This window comes from Strongyloides ratti (assembly GCF_001040885.1).
Source record: "Strongyloides ratti genome assembly S_ratti_ED321, chromosome : 2".
Lineage (NCBI taxonomy): Eukaryota > Metazoa > Nematoda > Chromadorea > Rhabditida > Strongyloididae > Strongyloides > Strongyloides ratti.
Window position 1 is genome coordinate 9,259,039 of NC_037308.1, and position 20,436 is coordinate 9,279,474.

The 20,436-nt window shown below is 22.3% G+C and overlaps 5 protein-coding genes across 5 annotated transcripts; 3 read left to right on the plus strand and 2 right to left on the minus strand.

Annotated features, from left to right (window-relative positions):
• Positions 1-1,273: 1,273 nt before the first annotated feature.
• SRAE_2000294600 (DNA polymerase alpha catalytic subunit) lies at positions 1,274-5,601 on the plus strand (the record flags this gene model as incomplete). The annotated part of the gene is made up of 2 exons (XM_024654081.1): positions 1,274-1,414; positions 1,465-5,601. The coding sequence occupies 2 exons, from the start codon at positions 1,274-1,276 to the stop codon at positions 5,599-5,601; spliced, it is 4,278 nt and encodes a 1,425-aa protein (XP_024507488.1).
• Positions 5,602-5,682: 81 nt separating this feature from the next.
• Positions 5,683-6,712, minus strand: SRAE_2000294700 (Activating signal cointegrator 1 complex subunit 1; the record flags this gene model as incomplete). The annotated part of the gene is made up of 2 exons (XM_024654082.1): positions 5,683-6,508; positions 6,552-6,712. 2 exons carry the CDS (start codon positions 6,710-6,712, stop codon positions 5,683-5,685), a joined length of 987 nt encoding a protein of 328 aa, XP_024507489.1.
• Positions 6,713-7,321: 609 nt separating this feature from the next.
• SRAE_2000294800 (WD40/YVTN repeat-like-containing domain and WD40-repeat-containing domain-containing protein) lies at positions 7,322-10,134 on the plus strand (the record flags this gene model as incomplete). Its single annotated transcript, XM_024654083.1, has 4 exons — positions 7,322-7,392; positions 7,444-9,834; positions 9,880-9,980; positions 10,028-10,134. The coding sequence occupies 4 exons, from the start codon at positions 7,322-7,324 to the stop codon at positions 10,132-10,134; spliced, it is 2,670 nt and encodes an 889-aa protein (XP_024507490.1).
• Positions 10,135-10,790: 656 nt separating this feature from the next.
• Positions 10,791-11,394, minus strand: SRAE_2000294900 (Protein phosphatase inhibitor 2; the record flags this gene model as incomplete). The annotated part of the gene is made up of 2 exons (XM_024654084.1): positions 10,791-10,906; positions 10,959-11,394. The coding sequence occupies 2 exons, from the start codon at positions 11,392-11,394 to the stop codon at positions 10,791-10,793; spliced, it is 552 nt and encodes a 183-aa protein (XP_024507491.1).
• A 2,973-nt stretch (positions 11,395-14,367) lies between these two features.
• On the plus strand, positions 14,368-15,384 carry SRAE_2000295000 (Legume-like lectin family and Concanavalin A-like lectin/glucanases superfamily domain and Concanavalin A-like lectin/glucanase, subgroup domain-containing protein; the record flags this gene model as incomplete). Its single annotated transcript, XM_024654086.1, has 2 exons — positions 14,368-14,758; positions 14,798-15,384. The coding sequence occupies 2 exons, from the start codon at positions 14,368-14,370 to the stop codon at positions 15,382-15,384; spliced, it is 978 nt and encodes a 325-aa protein (XP_024507492.1).
• Positions 15,385-20,436: the final 5,052 nt, after the last annotated feature.

Here is a 20,436-nt window from a genome sequence, read left to right on the forward strand (position 1 = left end):
GGAGTAAATTTCAGATTCTGTACTTTTTAAAATGCTAATACAATCAATAGAAGTTTTTATTTTAAATTTTGGCAAAAACAATCTTTATCCCTGTTTTGTAGCAATTTCCATTAAAGCACACAACTTTATCTCATTGAAACTTTTCAAATACTTTTTTAAACACTCTTTTTTCTTGGACAAAATAATTGCAAAAAATAAATTTAAATTTCGTATTGTATCATAATAAATTTTTCTTTGTCTGAATCACAATATAAATAATTATGCTTGTTTTCCATATTATTCTTCATTTTACTTAAACTTTTATGTGCATTAAAATAATTTTTTGTCGTTTAAGTACTATCAAAAAGTATAACCATTTTGTTTTAAAGTGAAAATTATTTGAAAAAGCAGATCTTTTTTTCAAACTACTTTTATCATTCATCATTGAATTTCCATCAAAATTAACTACTAGGCTTGATGCAAAATACAAATTATCTAAGAAATTTTTTTAAAGAAGTCTTTGAAAATATTTATAAATGTTTTCAAGTTTAATAAAAGTGCTACTTTAAAATTCATACTTTTTGTATTTCTTTATAAAACATTAAAATTTTTTGTTAGCATGAACCACCACCATGAAATTCTTTCAATTATATGCTAAATTTATTTTTACTACCAACAAAAGCTATAATTAGGACTTTATTGTAGAGATGGTAAAAAATAAGTAAAACTTTCTTATTTTTTTTATCATATATACTACTCTTTGATGTTTATAAAAAAACATTTTGCCTGTGCACAAGACATATTCACGTTATGTTTATTTGTCATAATTCTTCAATTTAAGAATAATTAATAAAACAAATACTTTATTTACTAAGAAGTAAATTCATTGTTAATAGAAATTTTATTTAATTGTGCTTTTCTTTCTTATAGTTTTAGGAAAAAATCGTAATTTAATTTCTAAAGATGTACAAAACTTTCATCTTATAAATATTATTTTAATTGATAATAAATTAAAAGAAATTTATTGATATCGACACTAAAGAATATATTTTAAATCCACAAGAAAAGTAAAAAAAACAATAAAAAATAATTAAGTGGTAAAAATATGAAGAAAAGACATTTTTCGCATCACCAAATAAATACAAACGATTTCAATTAAAATATTCCTGTTGAGACATATGGATGACCGCGCATTTTTAAACAAAGATATTTCAAGAATGTATTGTATGCTTTCTTCATGCTTTCAACTATTTCTTTCTTTATTTTTTTTTCAGAATTAATAAAATAGGATAATATGTCTTCATCAGATGAAGAAATTGTAATAAATCGTTCTGCAAAACGTTCAAACAGAAGTGTACCAAAGAATAGTGCAAAGGAAGAGACTTTAGCTAAAATACGTGAAGCTAGAGCTGGTGGTATAAAGTACAAACCAAATGTAAGTTTTATTTAATTATCCATCACTATAATATTCAATAAAACTATTAGATTGAAGTTAAAGATGTTTATGAAACAATAGATGAAGAAGAGTATCAAAAGTTAGTCAATGAAAGACAAAAAAATGCTTTTGTTGTTAATGATATAGGTGATGGATATTGTAGTGATGAAGATGATATTGTTGATGAATATGACACTATTGAAGAAGAAGAAAAAAATATTAAAATAAAAAAAAATAAAAATCAAAAATCTAAAAAAGGTGGCATAAAAAATTTTTTTAATGTTGCTCCAAAAGAGAAGGTAAATGACAACATGACGGTAAAATTTGATGAAGATGAGGTACTAAAGGACTTGTTAAAAGAATTTGATGGTGCTGAAGAGACGAAGAATAGTGATATAGTTGAGCCACATGTTAGAAATCCTTTTAAAAGACATTTACAAAGTCCTGTTGAAAATGAAAAACCAATTAAATCTGCTAAAATTTTTTCTACACCTGTAAAAGCTAATACACCTGTCAATGAAATGGAGCATATTATAACAAGTCAAGAAAAAGTTATCCTAGATGATTCAAAAAATATCAAAAATGAAAAAAACAAATCTGAAGATGTCGTTATGACAGATGTTACATCCAAAACAAACGATGATATGGTAGATGATTTCGATGAATCCCTTGATGATACAGTGTTTAAAGAACAAAAAATAAAAAAAGTTGAAAGTAATAAAGGTTTAAATGTATGTGAAGCAGAGAATTTTGTTGAGGAAGAAGTTCATCAGGATAATGAAGATATTATTGAGTCTCAAGATGATGTTGATTTTGTTGAAGATTTTAATGACAGTGTAGGCATTAATAATTTGGAAAGTGATGATAATAAAATTACCATGTACTTTCTTGATGCTTTTGAAGATCCAATTAAGCATCCATCAGATGTATATTTGTTTGGCAAAATGAACACAGGTAAATATCATAGCAAATCAGTTTGCTTAAAGTTGCATAATATTGAAAGACAAGTTTTTTTTTTACCTAGAATTATTCGATTTAAAGATGGAAATGACACTGATATTTTGGTTAAAATGGCTGATGTTCATGAAGAAGTAAGAAGTATATTACTGAAAGATTATAATATTACTATTTTTAAAAGTAGAGTTGTCAAAAAGAAACTGGCGTTTGAAGATGAAGAATTGAATAATAAAGAAATCGAGTGCCTGGAAGTACGTTATAATGCTAAATTACCTCGTTTATCCTCAACTTTGAGTGGTGAAACTTTTTTCAAAGTTTGTAATACAACTGCAACTTCCTTAGAAAGGGTATTACTTGAATGCAATATTATGGGACCATCAGTAATACAAATTAAAAATGCAAAGCCTGTAGATTCAAAAATTAGCTATTGCCAACTAGAATTTTCATGTGATATGGAAAAAATGGATAATATTTCAAATCCTGAAAATTTCAAAACTTTAAGAGTTCCAGCAAAAATGGTTTCCTTCAATGTAATAACTGACTCAACACGAAAAAATGAAAATGGAATTGTCATGATTAATGGTGCATTTGATCTAGTGAATAGTAGTATTGACAAAATCTGCACTGATCCAAAAAGGATTATTAAATTTTGTTATATGACTAATCCATACGGAATGTCAATTCCTTTTAATTGGAAAGAGAAATGTAAAGCAAAAGGAATTGCACATATTGAGTATCTAAAAAATGAACGTGAAGTTATTTTAAAATTTCTTGGATTTCTAGAAAAAAATGACTTTGATTTTTACATTGGTCATGATTTTACGGAGATGTTGTCAAAACTTGTAAAGAGATTAAATGATTTAAAAATTCCTCAATGGTCAAGAATATCAAGATTAAAAAGAACTGTTGATATTAGTAAAGTAAGCTATGCTAAATCCAATCAGTCCGAATTAATTTGTGGAAGATTAGTGGCTGATTCAAGAATATCAGCTATGGAATTATTGAAAGCCAAATCTTATGATTTAGATGATCTTGTTGAACAGTTGTTTGGAATAAAAAGAGATGCATATTATATAAGCGATGCAGTTAACGAAATATATAAAAATGGACAAGCGTTGGCTGGTTTTATTGAAAAATGTATTGAAGATTCAAAATATTCAATAAATATTGTTAGTAAATTAGATACAATACCATTATTTGCTCAAATTACACGTACTGTTGGTGGTGTATTTTCAAGAACTTTACTTGGTGGTCGTTCTGAAAGAAATGAATATCTTCTTCTTCATGCTTTTCACAACAGAAATTATATACCTCCTGATAAACATATAAAAATATCTTCAAGAAGTGTAAAGAAAGAAAATGATACTATTATTGGTACTAAAAAAACAACTTTTTCTGGTGGTATGGTTCTCGAACCATTAAAAGGTTTATATGATACTTTTATTGTTCTTCTTGATTTTAATTCATTGTATCCTAGTATAATTCAGGAGTACAATATATGTTTTACAACAATTCCTAATTGTAGGAAAGAATTTGACGATGAACAAAATTTACCTGAAGCTCCTGGAAGTAGTAAACAACTAGGTATTCTTCCTGTTGAAATACGTAAACTTGTTGACTCCAGACGTTTTGTAAAAAATACACTTAAAAATGTAAAAAAATTAGATCAATTAGAAAGAAGGAAATTAGAAATAAAACAAATGGCTCTGAAATTAACAGCTAACAGTATGTATGGTTGTCTGGGTTTTGATGCATCAAGATTTTGTGCCAAAAGTCTTGCAGCACTTGTAACTTTCAAAGGAAGAGAAATTTTGTTGAGTACAAAAAATTTAGTTGAGAAAGCTGGTTATAGAGTTATTTATGGTGATACAGATTCAATTATGATTAATAGTAATTCACGTTCATTAAATGAAGCAAAGGATATTGCTACAACTGTAAAGAAATTGGTTAACAAATGTTACAAAAATCTAGAACTTGATTTAGATGGTGTATACAAAAAATTGTTACTATTAAAAAAAAAGAAATATGCTGGACTTTCTGTTAATCCAAATAATGAAATGGAAATTAAATGTGAATTAAAAGGACTTGATATTGTTAGAAGAGATTGGTCAGTATTGGTAAAAGAGACTGGTAATACTGTTATAAATTTAATATTTTCAAAAGATCGTGAAGATTTAAGTTTTGAAATAATTTCTATGTTAGGTTCCTTAAAAAATAAAATAATTAATGGTGAATTTTCTTTGGATAAATTTGAAATTTTTAAACAATTAACTAAAAATCCTACTGAATATGGTGATATTAAAAGTCAACCACATGTTTCTGTTGCTTTACGATTAAATAAAACTGGACAATTTCATTATAAAGCTGGTGATGTTGTAAAATATATAATTTGTGATGATGGAACTACAAATTCTGCCCCACAGCGGTCTTATCATAAAATGGAAATTGAAGCAAAACAAAGTCTTAAAGTGGATGTAGATTATTATTTAAAGCAACAAATATCACCTGTAATTAGAAGATTATGTGAACCAATTGAAGAGATTAATCCAATACAAATAGATGAAGCACTAGGTTTAGACACAACTGCTTTAAGAAGAAAATTATTAGAAAATGACAATCCAATGGATGAAGATGATATGGATGCAACATTTGAGCAAAATTATGATTCATGTGAATCATTTACTTTTAATTGTCCTAATCCTGAGTGTATGGTCGAAATTGAAATAAGAACTCCCGTAATTACATTTGAAAATATAACCAAATTTGCTCTTGAGCAATGTAACAAATGTAACTGTAATTTTTATGAAAAAAAGGGATATATAATTAATTGTTTAATAGAACAATTAAGAAAGCAGATTAAAAATTATTGTACTAGTGTTTATATTTGTGATGATGAAACATGTGCCTATCAATCACAAAGACCGCCGATTAAAATTTCAAAACATGGACCAATGTGCTTAAAATGTGAAAATGGAGTAATGAAGAAAAAATATAGTATTAGAAAATTATATGACCAACAATGTTTCTTTAGAAATATATTTGATATTGAACAAGCTATCACACATGGATACATTTCTCCAGAAGGTAAGGAACAATTAGAAAAAACTGTCAATTACTTGGAATACAAGGAAATTTACTTATATTTGTTAAATATCGTAAACAAGTATATCAATATGAACACTTTTAATATCGTGGATTTAGACTTTATTTTTGCACCATCATTTTCATAAGCATTATAAACTAATGTTTTTTATATATTTGAAATAACTTTTTTGTATTTATTCACAATTATAAATATGTATTTTTTATTTTTAAACAAATGATTCTTCATGTATTATAGTGTAACTTCCATCGTCTTCAGAAGTGAATCTTTTGTTCAATGTGATTTTTGAAAACTCTATTTCTCCAAAATCAAAGTCATTCAACTTTTCTATTATTTTTGTTCCATCAAATGTCTTGTCCTTTTTATTTTTTCCTTTCAAAAATGTTGTATTTATTAATGTTAAGTGTAATTTTAAATCACTCTTGTCATCAACACAAAGACCTGTTTTTTTTAATTCATTATTTATCTCTTCACCAATATTTTGAAGAACAGGACAATCAACTTTTCCATATAAAACATTTGCTTTTTTTGGATCATCATTCATAACAGAAAACCCTTTAATTTGTATTTTAACACTTTTTCCTCCAAGTAATGGTTTTACCATTTTATCAATAACATTCTTTAAACAATTTATTACTATTTTTTCTTCCATTTCATCAACTAATGTTGCCATACAAATTGTGATGTGTAATTTATTTGGTAATTGAAAATATTCATCCTCTAATCCAGAAAAAATTTTAGCTCTTTCAATAAATTTTAAAAATTTTTTCTGTAATTCACTATTATCCCAGAATGAAAAAGAAACAAAATGTGAAAAGGGCATTTTATTTCTAGTTTCCGTTACTATTTCATCTATAGCTTCTTTACATCTTTCAACATTTTCATATGATACCTTTGAAATGACTTCAATTTCATTGCTTGTTGAATCTTTTTCTGGTACAAATATTTTGCATCCAAATTTTCTTTCTATCTTTGATCTACTTACTCCTTTGGCTCCAATTATTTTACCATAAAAAAAGATTGGAATTGAAAACCTATAATATTTTTTTATTTTTTTTAAATATCAAATTTACTTACTTAATATACCAACATTCTCTTTCTGTATCATACTTTGTATCATCCACCAAATCTAATGGAACTTTTAATTTTTCATTTTTGTTACTTTTAGAAACATAATATGGGTTTCTTCTGTAAATTCTATTGTCAACTTTATATAACATATTACCATCAGTAATCATTTTTTGTTTATAAAATTCTCAAAAATATTTATATTTCTTTGTTGTTGTTTTTTTTTTAAAAACCACTAAAATATAAACGTAGAAATTTTTAAAGTTTAATATAAACAACAAAAAATTTTCTTTTTAATTTATAATTCATATAGATTAATTTTTCAATTATCAACATTAAAAGATAATAATTTTTACACTATGTCTTTTATTCTGATAAAAATAATAACCTAATTTTAAAAAGAAAAAATATGTATATATGAACTACATTATCATTCTAATAATAATAAGTCGTTATTAAAAGATATTTTTATTAAAATAGTTTTTTTTTTTTTAAAAAGTTAATAAATAACAGGAAAAATGTTAAAATCTTTTTTTTTCTAAGAACGTCCTGTACAGATTTATTATGATAACAATGAAGTATCGTTTTTCCAAAATAATACATTACATTTACAAACATCATTAAAAGATTGTTCAAAGTTATTATATTTTTAGTCTTTATTTTTTATTATCATTTTCTCCTAAAGTTCTTTTCTTTTTTAGTTTTTAAACTTTTATTTATTTGTGATATAAGAGAAATTATTTTTTTTCAAGTGTTAATACATAATTTAAATTGATACAATGGATTCGGGATCGAGTTCAGATACTGAAAATGAACCTAATAATACTGTTAATGAACGATTAGAGTGTGGGTATGTAAATTAGATAATTTATTGTTTTTAATTGTTTATTATTTTTTATAGATATCTTGGACATGGTCAATCAAGAGAAACATTTAAAGTTGGTCAAAAAGTTCTTCTTGATATTTCAAATATTATATTTGCTGATAAGGAAGCTAATGGTTTTCGTGACAGTTCAAGAATTAATAACACTAAAAAACTTATTGAATCAAAATTTGAAAGAGTTTTTACTGATGGAACTTTGCTTGATTTTAAACATAATCGTCTTGCTATTTCATCAATAACCCCAAATAAAACAGATACAATTAGAATTTTGGAAGTTAAAACAAATGAAAGAGTTACTATAGGAAGTTTTTTGGCCCCATCTTGTGATATGAGATGGGCTAAGGCTGATGCTTTACTCGTGATCATTGATTATAGATGTAATATATATGCTTTTAGAGTTCTTGAAAATAATATTATTGACTTGTATCTTAGAATGGAACATGGTAAATTTATGAATCCAAAAAATATGGACTTGTATACAAGCTTTGAAGATGAAAAATTTATTTGTACAATGGCATATTCTCACGGCAGTATGTTAGAAATATTTTTTATGGATAAAATTCATTTTGATCTTGAAGTTCCTGATACAAATATTGATTATGTTACAAAGATTGATAAAGCTTACCTTCAACATAAAATGGAATGTGAGATTACTGCTATTAAATTTGACAGAGATGGTAATAATATTTTAGTTGGATTGTTAAGCGGTGCTTTTAAAGTATTTTGCATTGTTGATAATATTGAATTGGTATTGATAGAAACTATACAAGTTTGTAATACTGGTGGTGTTAACTCTTTTATTTATCTTGATTATTATGGTCCAGACTCAATTTCTCTTTGTGATAATGTTCTTGTATCCTCTCATAATGGAACTAAACTTTCAATTTATAATACAACTACATGGAGAAATGATGCTACTATGAGATTAAAAACAACTCAATCAAATTATAAACTTTTAATTTCAAAAGCTCCTGATAATAGTAATTTTATTTTTGTAACAGATCCCCTTTCAAAAACAATGTTGGCTGTTGAAATATCAAATATACCAACAAATCCAAGATTTACTTCTGTTACTGCTGTTTATCTTCCATATGCAATATTGGCTCTTGTACCAATTTCTATAAATCCAAAAGATGACAATAATTGTGATCTTTCATATACAAATGATGATAATTTAAGTGATGGTGAAAACGAAGAAGAAACAGGACTTACTGAACCTATAATTTGTAAATTTTATGCTTTGTCAAAACGTCTTGTTACTGAAATTGACATTCAATTTGATGTTACTGTTTCCAGAAGTTGTAGTACTGATTCAAGAAAATCATCTACAAAAGAAAGTTATTCATCTAATATCAAAACATCTTTAACACCATGTACTTCGGGAACAGGTCTTGTGTTTTCTTTTCATGGAGAGGATCAACGAATTATTGATAGTCTAGAATCAACAACATTAAATGATGAAAAAAATGTAAAAGAGTGTAAACAAGAAGAGGAAAGTATGCCTCCACAACTTGCTAACATATTTTTTGAAACAGAGAATTACAATGATACATATGATTTGTTAAAAATGAAAAATATCAAAAAATCTTTATCAACAACTAGTTCAATGTTACAGGGGAGTGAAAAAGAACCATCAACAAAAAGTTCACCATTAACAGAATCAGTTGGTGATCAAGCATCTTTTCTTGATATTTTATCTTCAATAAATAATAGAATGGAAAAAATTGAGGATAGTCTTAAGAATATGAGTAAAACAATGAAAGATATTGTTAATGAAGCAGTTAATAACCTTGAAACAAGCATTATATCCAATATTGATGAAAGTATTCAAAATAATTTAACACTTTTATCACAAAATGTTTATGAACAAAGTGCGAGATTAACAGTAAATGAATCAAGAAAAATTATTGAAGATATTATTCTTCCAACTGTACAGAAATGTACTAGAGAAATGGAAAATAAGATTGAAAAAGTTATGGGAGAACAATGTTCTCGAATGATTGTAAATTCAAATCACACAATTAATTATAGAAATTTGTATACAGAAGACTCTCCACCTTTAGTCAAAGATACTTCATCTTTGTTTGATAATTTTAATGGTACTGGAGAGATTTTTGATCGTGGATCAACTTCGAGATCTATTCCTTCAGGTGGAGGAAGATGTAGTAATTTGGAGAATGAACAAATAGAAGAAACAATTTCTAGGTATTTGAATCAAAAGGCTATTGGTAATGTTATTGATATGATACCTACAAATACTACATCGTGTGCTGTTAATATGTTAATTACTAAGTACAAAGCTTCAGATATCTATGAACAATTTAAAACACAACTTAATACTTATCGTATTATGAACCTTATCTGTGGATGTGCTCAGGATTTACATACAAATACTGAGGATAAATTGAAGTAAGTTTTTTTATTTAATATTTTATAAATATTTTCTTTTAACAGTTACATTGAAAATTCCCTTATTAATTTGCAAGACTATGCCGATGAGAGTAACCGTGAAACAATAATTTCGGGAATAAACTTTATTCTTTCCAAACTTCCAGGTATGTATAATTATTAAATATGTTAACCTAAAACATTAATATTTTAGAAAGTGATGGGTTATTTGGAGATCTCCACCAACGCTATAATCAAGAAATTTTGATGATTAAACATCGTTGTTCAGAGTTCTTGGAGTTGTATAGTAATGACGATTGAAATAATTTTTATATGAAAAATAAATAGCCTTTATAAAAATACACTTTTTTTTTGTACAAGTCATAAAATTATTTTATTACATTTTTTAAAACTTTTTAGGTTATTTATAGTATAATTCTAAATTTACATAGTGTACTTTTGTTTCTTATCATCTTATGAGTAAAAATAATATATGCGATAAAACCTAAAAATTAATAAAATAAATTCGAAGGATTTAAATTTTTTTTTTCTTTTTTTTTTATAAAATAACTCAATTGCATATAATAATTATAATAATAAATGATAACATAAATTTAGAATATTGGTAAAAAAATTATAAGAAGGATACATTTAAATTTAGTTTAGTCATGGTTTTATAGACTAACAAAAGTAGAAAAATAATGTATCTGTCTATATGACATTTGATAACAACTTAAAAATTAATATTATATATATTTTTTACTTAATTTATGAAATCAGTATGACAAAAAAAAAACACATGAAAACCATGATCAGGTGACATTTCGGTGCCTTTAAGAGAGATGTGAGGAAGTGTGGCGTATTGATGATTTTTAACATAGACAATAAAAAGTAATATTGATATCCATTTAAGCACATCAAAAACAGTGATAAGAAATTATTTCTGTAGAAACAAGTTGCTATTAGTAAGTAAATATTTACGATTCATCTTCTTCCTCATCTTCATCTTTTGCCAAAATTTCTTTTGCTCTACGAAGAGCTGCCCCCTCATCATAGTGTTGACGCCTCTTTACTTCAAATTCCTTTTTATGTGCTAAAAATGAAAAATATTTATTATAATAAAAATAAATATTATTTTAAAATACCTCGTTGCTCCTCAGTCAAATATTCATCATCATCAAAATCCTCGACATCTCCTGCACTTAAAGAACCACTGGAACCATTAATTTGAGCAGCATAAATTCCCTCTCTTAATTTTTCTGGATCAATCGCTCCAACTAGACTGACACGTCTTTTGCCATGTCCACTAGACGATGAAGCATCTTCCTCAGAATCAGAAAATCCATGATAAGGTGTTTTTGGTTCATCAATCTTCATATGACCATAATCTTTACCTTCAGGATGAAGTGTGGCTAGTATATTCATCTCATCAAAGTGAGCCCTTTCATCTGCATTAGATTTTTTACGTGTTGACTCCTCATCAATTGATATTTGTTTATTCTTAAGTATAGACTTTTTTGGCCTAAGTTTTAAGCATTCTGTTGGATCATGTATCTCAACATTAGTATCCATTGACTCCATCTTTCTTTTTTAATTTGTTTTTTTTTTCTTCGTTAGAATATAATTCCAAAAAATATTAATACAAAATCTGTATGTTTCAAGAATAGAGAACAAAAATAAATCTAGAAAAATAAATTTATTATAATATGTACTAATACTGATAAAACGTAAAGATAAATAATAACGAAAATGAATGATTAAAATATATAATAAATACACCCTTAGAAAAGGAGAGGGATTAAACATAATGAAAAATGTTAAGATAATAAAAATCTTTACATTTAAAAATAAATATTCTAAGTTGTAGGAGTTATAAAAATATAATTCCTTTATTTTTCAGATATGTATATATACATTTCTGATAATTTAACAATATTTTAACTAAAAAAATGATATTTACTACCCTTATCATGAATAATATAACAGTCTACTTTTTTTTTCATTAAAAAAATCTATTTTTTTTTTAAAATGTTGTTAAATAATAATAAAAAATTAAATGTATATGTATATGTAAATTATATATTTTTATTTATCACACTAACTTGAAAATTCTATTTTTTTTTTAACTAATATAGTTCCTTTAAAATATGATAAAGATTATAAAGGTTATTGTATGATAGAAAATAAATTATTACAATAAATATTGACTTAGAATAATACAAATTATTTTATAAAAGAAATAACTATTTATATATCCTATGTAAAAATAACCAAAAATTTATTAATAATTCATAATAAACAAAAGCTACATTATATATTATAGTACAAAAGCGGCAGTTCAGTTTTAAATGTCATTGATAATGAATAATATGATATACATTATATATATATATATATATATATTTATATTTACAAGAGATTAATTGATTTATAATTTTTATAATAATAAAAAAGAAACCTAAATAAATAAATAATCACAAGTGGAAACAACAATATTTAAATAACAATGAACTTCTCAATAACCCATTCATAAATTGTCAAAACAAAAAAGTATAAATATATATGGTCAATTCAAATAATATAAATATTTTCAAAGTAAAACAAATCGATTTGGTAGAGATTATTGAAAAATCGTTGACCAACAACATTATAAATGCCAAATTTCTTTCAAACTTTTAATATATTTTATTATTTTTACTCACTATAATAATAATAGTGTATAGGTATCATAGCACAACAAAATAAATATTGAAACAATTTATATATTTTTAGAAACAACAATATCTAAACAAATCTTTTATAATATTGTATTTTTCTTCACATTTTTATAAATATAATTATCTACATTATTTTAAAAATACATTTATTTATACTTTTGAAGAAACTATCAAACAAAATAAAAAGTGGCTGAATGTTAAAATAAATTTTTTTTATAAATAAAGAATAAAAAAAAATTTTATTTTTTATACTTTACCATTAAAAACTACAACTTTAATGATAAAAAGAAAAATTTCATCAAAGTCAGGAAGTAGGAAATAAATAAATAATTTACTATTAGATATTGAGAGAACAGTGATTACGAAGTGTGACTTATGATTAATTGTGTATGTTTTCAAGATAACTTAAAGATTGTAGTAAAAGAAACATTAAAAAAGACAAAAGCCATTTCTTAAGCAACTTTAAAATATAAAATATAATTAAATAATGAGATAGACATTTACAATACACTATACATATGATATCCTAACATCAAAAGTACAGTTGGTAAGAAAATTTACCAAACAAAGCATTAAAAAGAAAATTTGAAAAAGTTAAACTTTTATAACCAACCATAAAAAATGATTTCTGTCGACGGAGTATATTTGCACAGAGGTTGACAAAGGTCGCTCCAAGAGCACAAAATATATAACATTTATTATTCATATGAAAAATTTAAATATATCTTTTTGATAGTTTAACTTGGCCTCCCAATAGATTTTACTTCATATTTGCAGTTGCCTTATAAAAAAAAGAAGAAACTATTGCACATAACTATTTAAAAGAGAACAAAGCTGAAAAACTGCATCTTTAATGATATATCTGCACATGTCACATATTTTCCTCAATAAAGAAAAAAGCATTATTATAATACATAAATTCTTTTTTTTTTCGACAAATAAAAAGAGTAAGATAAAAAGGTACTTCTTAAAAGACACCCAAAAATGAATACATCCTGTAAATATATTGATACAAATACTATGTTTTTTTTTGGTAAAGAATTAGTCCATCTATTATTTCTTTTTTAATAGCATACTTATTTAAAAGAGAAAAATATTTAAAAAAATAAATATATATGTGATAAAGACAATGTTCCTTCATCATAAAAAAATGTTTTTAATCTAAGATTACTAATTGGCTAGGAGTAATCAAGAGAAAAAAAAATTACAATCTTATTTTATATAAAATTACATTAAAATAAAATAAAGAAGTAATAATTATAAGATAACATATATCATTATTTTTTTTTGCTCATTTTTTTTATAATATACATATATTAGTGATACAAACAAACAAGGTACTTGGGTAAATTAAATAAAAATTATGAAAAAAAAAAAAAAATCTTAAAGAACGATAATATTTAAATTAAAAATATAAATGTGTTAACTGATTTGGATGACAAAAGAATGAAAAAACAAAGGTTACTTGTCACCAACAGAATATGATATCATTCGTGTCAAAATATGCATAATTTTTTAATGAATATCAAAAAAGAATGAGAAAAAAAATAATTTATGATAAAATATCTTTTTTTTTATTATTACGCATTGTTACTCATTAAATTTTAAATTTACTTATAATTATTAATTCAAATTACTCAAATATTATAGAAATAAAATAAAAAGTTTCTTTAATACTTAAAATACAAAAAAAAAAAAAATTTCTCAAGTAAATATTTTTTGTTTACATATATCTGTTTTTTTTTTCTCTTTTTTTTTTACATTACTACTTAATATATGAATAGAGATATATTTTTTTGTCTATCCTTTTACTAACCTCTACTTTTTTTTTTTTAGGATGAAAAATTTGTTGACATATTCTGTCATAACATTTTGTCTTTTTTTTCTTATCAAGGGTAACAATATTGATGATGAGATAGTTGGTACTAGTGTTCATGAATATCGTGGTTATTATAGGAGAGAATATTCATTAATAAAACCTTATCATTCATCATCTTCTCATATTCCATACTGGGAAATAATTGGTGATACAGAAGTTAATAATGATGAAGTTAGATTAACTCATGATGAGAAAGGAAAATCAGGAATTATTTATAATAAACCTCCAGTTTTATTTCGTGATTGGGAAGTTATGTTGTCCTTCTCTATTACCGGAACAAAAGAAAGACTTTATGGTGATGGTATAGCTATTTGGTATGTCAAAGAAATTAATAGAGGTTCTGCTTTTGGTATGAGTAATAGATTTAGTGGACTTGGTATATTTCTAGATACATATCATAATGATAATAAAGGAAGTGACTATCAATTTCCACTTATTTATGGAATGATAAATGATGGAAAAAAAGAATATAATATTGATAATGATGGTACTTCTACTAGATTAGGTAATAAGGTATGTTCAGCATACTTTAGAAATCAAGAAAAAGGATCTACTAATTTATTATTAAAATATTTTAACAATACACTATCTATCTATATAGATGTTGATGGTGAACGAAAATGGAAGAAATGTTTTGATGTTGAGAATGTACTTCTTCCAACTGGTTATATATTTGCTATATCAGGACATACTGGTGATTTACATGATACTCATGATATTTTAGCTTTCAGAACGTATGAATTAAATTTGAATAGACCAAATACAAAAAATGAAATGTCATCGTATGACATAACTCCTCAACATTTAGATGAAAAACAAAATAACTTAGAAATAAAAAGTGAAAGAAATTTTTTTTATACCATTAAAATATTCTTCTTAATTTGTATAACGATCTCAATATTATTTTTTGCAATTTACTACGGATTAGAATATTATAAAAATCGTATAGCAAAATCTCGTAAAAGATTTTATTAATTAATGTTTATTTGTATTATTTAGAATAAAATTATATTACATTTGTTAATTTAACAAAATGTCAATAAATTATTTGTCGAAATATTTTTATAAAAATATTTAATTCTAATATAAAGACATATATATATATTTAAGATTTTGTTAGATAATATAATAAAGTTTTTCTTTTCAATCTTAGCGCTATATACAAAAATATATCTTTTTTAGAAAAATGAAATTATCCAAGATATTGTCAAATGATACTATTTTAGAAAAATGAAAAAAAAATACAAATATATATATATAAATTTAGGGTTGCCTAAAATGACACTAGAATTAGAATGGTGAACTTCCGAAGACATATGGCTTTTAAATGATAAAAAAGTCATTCTTTATAAAGAAAAGGATAAACTTTATAATTTAAATTGGTAAATTCTTTATAATGGCATTCTTTATTTGTAAGGCAAACTTAAAAACTAAATATTTATAAATATAAAAAGTATTACCAAAGTAGAAATAGTAATAATAGGATAAAAATTATTTGAATTAAAAAGTTTAAATTTTGACATTCAACAAAAGATAACATGGTGAATAATTAACAATAATGACATAGTGAAAATAAAGGTTAACAATTATACATAAAAATATATGGATGTTAGAAATCATTATTTAAAGTTCAAGGTGTCTTTTTTAAATCAATCAATAGATATATTTATATATAAAATATTTCAATTAAACATATTATGAAATATTTATTTACAATAGTATATTTTGAATGATTAGGGTTTAAATAATGAAAGAGGCATTCAAAGTAACAGTAGTATAAACAGGAAAGTTTTTTTTTAGTAAACACCTCAACTATTTTATTATTTCAGGATTAGTAGAATATTTATAAATACTTCCAAATTGAAAATATATAAATTACTATGTTTGTTAGTATGTAAGAAAATTAAGCTTGAAAAAATAATATAAAAAAAAAAGTATTACACACCGATTCTTTTATATATATATTTTTTCAAATCTAATAATCAGAAAATGGGTTGTACATATTTTTATTTGGTAGATAAAAATTGCAATAAAATTATAATATAAATGTTTTAAAATGTTTCATTATAAATAGAGTTTATAATTTGAGAGATGACATTTTAAAAAGAATAAGGGTAAATGATTCTACTCAACGATATATATGAAATAAGCTGATTAAAAAATATTTTAAATTATATTTAAACCATTTATATTTGTTTTGATATTAAAAAAAAAGCATTGATAATGGTTATACTTTGACATAAACTAAATAAACGTTAAAATATGAAGATGTTTTAAATAAAAAATATCAATGACATTATAAATATGTTGATAGAAATAAAAATTTGATGATATGATAGTTTATTTTAATATACTTAATATAAAAGAGAAAACCTTCTAAATATGATAAATGATAATTAATAATTTTATTTTAGAAAAATTTCAAGAAATCATTTTTATATATTATCAATCTAAATTTAAAAAGGTAATGATTTATACTTGAATAAATAATAAGATTACTTTTATATTATGTCAGCAATATATTAATAATAAAAGGTTTAAAAAAATACCATTATTTAGATTAAAATCAAAATTCAATAAACAAATATACATTTATAAACTATTTTAGTTTATAGTTGAAAAAATGATATTTTAGATATTTTTATTTCATATATATATAATCAAATATAGCTTAAAATAAAAGTATAATATTTTGAGAGAGAAAAAAAATATATATGTATAAATAATATGTAAAATTAAGTAAACATAAAAAATATTACGGGATTTATATAAACTTTAAGAAAAAAAAATATATTTTCTTTTTAATATATTCTGTTGTTATAAAAGGAATAAGATAGGTAATTTAAAAATACTTTATTATCATTGACTGAATGTCTCTTTACATACTATTATAAATTAACAAAAATTAAATTAGGATAAAGTTTATAACTAAAAATAACATATTACAAATAAAATGTATTCTTTTAACATCAAGTAACAATACGGTTAAATATTTTTTTTCAAAAATAAACGTAATTTTATAATCATTGTTTTTCTACCTATTGTTATTCTTGTTATTTTTTACTTTTTATTTTCAAAATTTTTAAAATTATTTTTAAAAAGTACAAATTAAGAAAATAGTAAAATTATTTTTAAAAAAAAAAAAAGTTAAAAAATATTTTCTCCTAAAATAATCAGGGAAAATATATAATATACATAATAATCATTGGGAAATTATATTACATATTTTTTTTTGATTATTTTATCATATTAAATTAAATAAGTAACATAAAAAATTTTTATCTACTAAAATTATTATATATTCTAAATATAAATATATACTGTAAAAAAAAATAAATATAATTGGATAGACAACAAAAATAGTAAGATTGTTTTGGCTACTTTTATAGTTTAAAATATAGAAGAATTATAAGATTTTTAAAGTTAAAATTCATTAGTTACTATTTGAATTGTATTGATTTATGTTTTTGTTATCTATAAGTTAATATATAAAATATCTTATTTCAATTTTGTTTTTATACTATTATTGTATTGTTATATTTTGAAATTGAAGAGATTTCAATTTAAAAATATGGTAAAAATTTTAACTTGAGAATATTTTTATCTAAAAGTTTTATAGATACTTATATTTATAAGTAAAAAAAAAATCTTTTATATTTCTTCAAATATCTATGATTTAAATTGTATTATTAAAATGCTTTTTATTATAAATTAAATTAACTAATATTATTTAACCAAAAAAATTTTTTTTTTTATTAAAAATAAATAGGATGAAAAATTAATGAATTATTCAAAAAAAAAAATTAAATATTTTATCGATTTTGTATTACTTTATCATCACATATCATTTTGAATTTTTCTAGAATGGTAGATATTATTAAGTAGAACAATTGCTTGAAAAGAAATATGTAAAATGTGTTTTACATATTTTACTTATCAACAGACAAAATATTCTTACTCATTTATCTGATAATGATGTTAAATTTATTAACCTTAACAGAAACAATTATTTTATATAAAGTTGCCTGTTTATTTGTCATTTTTATAAAATGAATAATTTTATTTTATTTCAAGAAAGAACTTTATAAATATAAAGGTACAAAAAAAGTTCAATTTTATTTTAATTAAAAATAAAAACGACATTAGGGTGAAAAAATAACAAAAATAATTTAAATAGAATTGACAAAAAAATTTTTAAAATGTTTTTATAATTTTATAAATAGTAGGGTAGCAAAAAAAAAAAAATTATTATTAAAAATAATATTATAATTGATTCTTTAGAATTGTAATATAAAAGTGTTTTTGTAATATATTAAATATATAATTTGACAATTATAAATAAAATTTTGTTATTTATATCAATATCAAGAGACAATGATTTATGATTAATTTATTTTTTTTTTCAAATTTTTATTCTCAAATAGGTTTATAGATTAATTAATTCAAGTTATAAAATTATTTAAAAAATTTTTCATATATTTTTAAAATCTTTTAAAATGAATCTAATGTAAAAAAATAATGTTATATATATAATAGAAATAAATAATAGTGAATTGATGATAAATGATGCTTACATAATTTGAATCTTTAAACTATATAAAAAATTCTTCATCATTCATCATAATGTTAAGCTTAGAATAAATTATTATATTATTATTATAAAAAAAAAAGACAAACACAATTATTATTATTAATTAATGATAGTTTATTATTCAAATAAATATAAAAAAAAATCTTATTTCCATCCAACTAAAACATATTTTCTATTATTAACCAATTTTTTTTTAATACATCTTAAATATATTTCTAATTATATAAAAGATATTTAAAACTTTAAATGAAAAAAAAATATATTAAAAATTGGTACAAACAGATGTATAATTTTCTCAAATTATGCAAATTAGTTAAAGTTAAAAATTTGTAAAAAAAAAAATTATGAATGTAAATTATACTTAACAAATAAAAAAAAAATAAAATTTTTCTTAATATAATTTTTATATTTAAAATAAATTGTATATATAAAAAAAAAGTAGAACATTTTTTTTTAAATATGTTAATTTAAAATTAGATAAATAAGTTATAATTTAACATATTTATGATTTTTATTAAGTATATGCAATTATAGATTTATATATATTTATATAATTAAATCAATTTTGTTATTAAATAATTATAATAAAAATTTTATGTATAAAATTTTATTATATAAAAATATACATTAAATATATAACTTTACTTAGAAAAGCTTTTTATAAAGTTAAATTATAAATAAATAAAAATTAAAATACCAAGCTAATGTATCAATTTCAAATTTTATTATAATACTACATTTTAAATATCCATCTATGTAATTTTATTTATATTAAGAGATAAAAAAAAATCCTATTAATATTTTGTTAAAAAATTTTTAGGAAATAAGTAAAATATAATTAACTATATAAATGCAATACCAATTTTCCAATTATTTTTATTATATTAAAAATTTACATAAATTAATATTTTTTTTATATAAAAAAAAAAATTTGTAATCTAGATAACATAAAATATTTTATAAATTTATTAAAAAATATTTTTGCTAAAATTTTAAGAGGTAAATATATATTATATATTTATAAAATTAAAAATATAATAATGAATAAATATAATGTTAGATACAGAATGTATCTTAAATAAAATAAGATGTAATCAAATGTTATTAAAGTTGATATTTTTAGACAGTATTATATTAAAGTGTAGTATTCTTAATAGTAGTTAACACATTATCTTTATAAAAGTATATTATATAGTAGAATTTAAATGTACAAGTTTTTAATCTAAAATATCTTATTATTTATATAAATAAGTAATGTCTTTGATATGTAAATAAGCATAATATTATTATCCTACTTTAATTAATAACTTGTAATACATATGCTTAATGGACTGTAAATTTAATGAAGATCCATAAAAATTTAATTTGCATTGCTTAGTTTGTTATTTAATGGCACACATTACATATTTTTCAAGTTGTTTTAAATTTTGAAATTG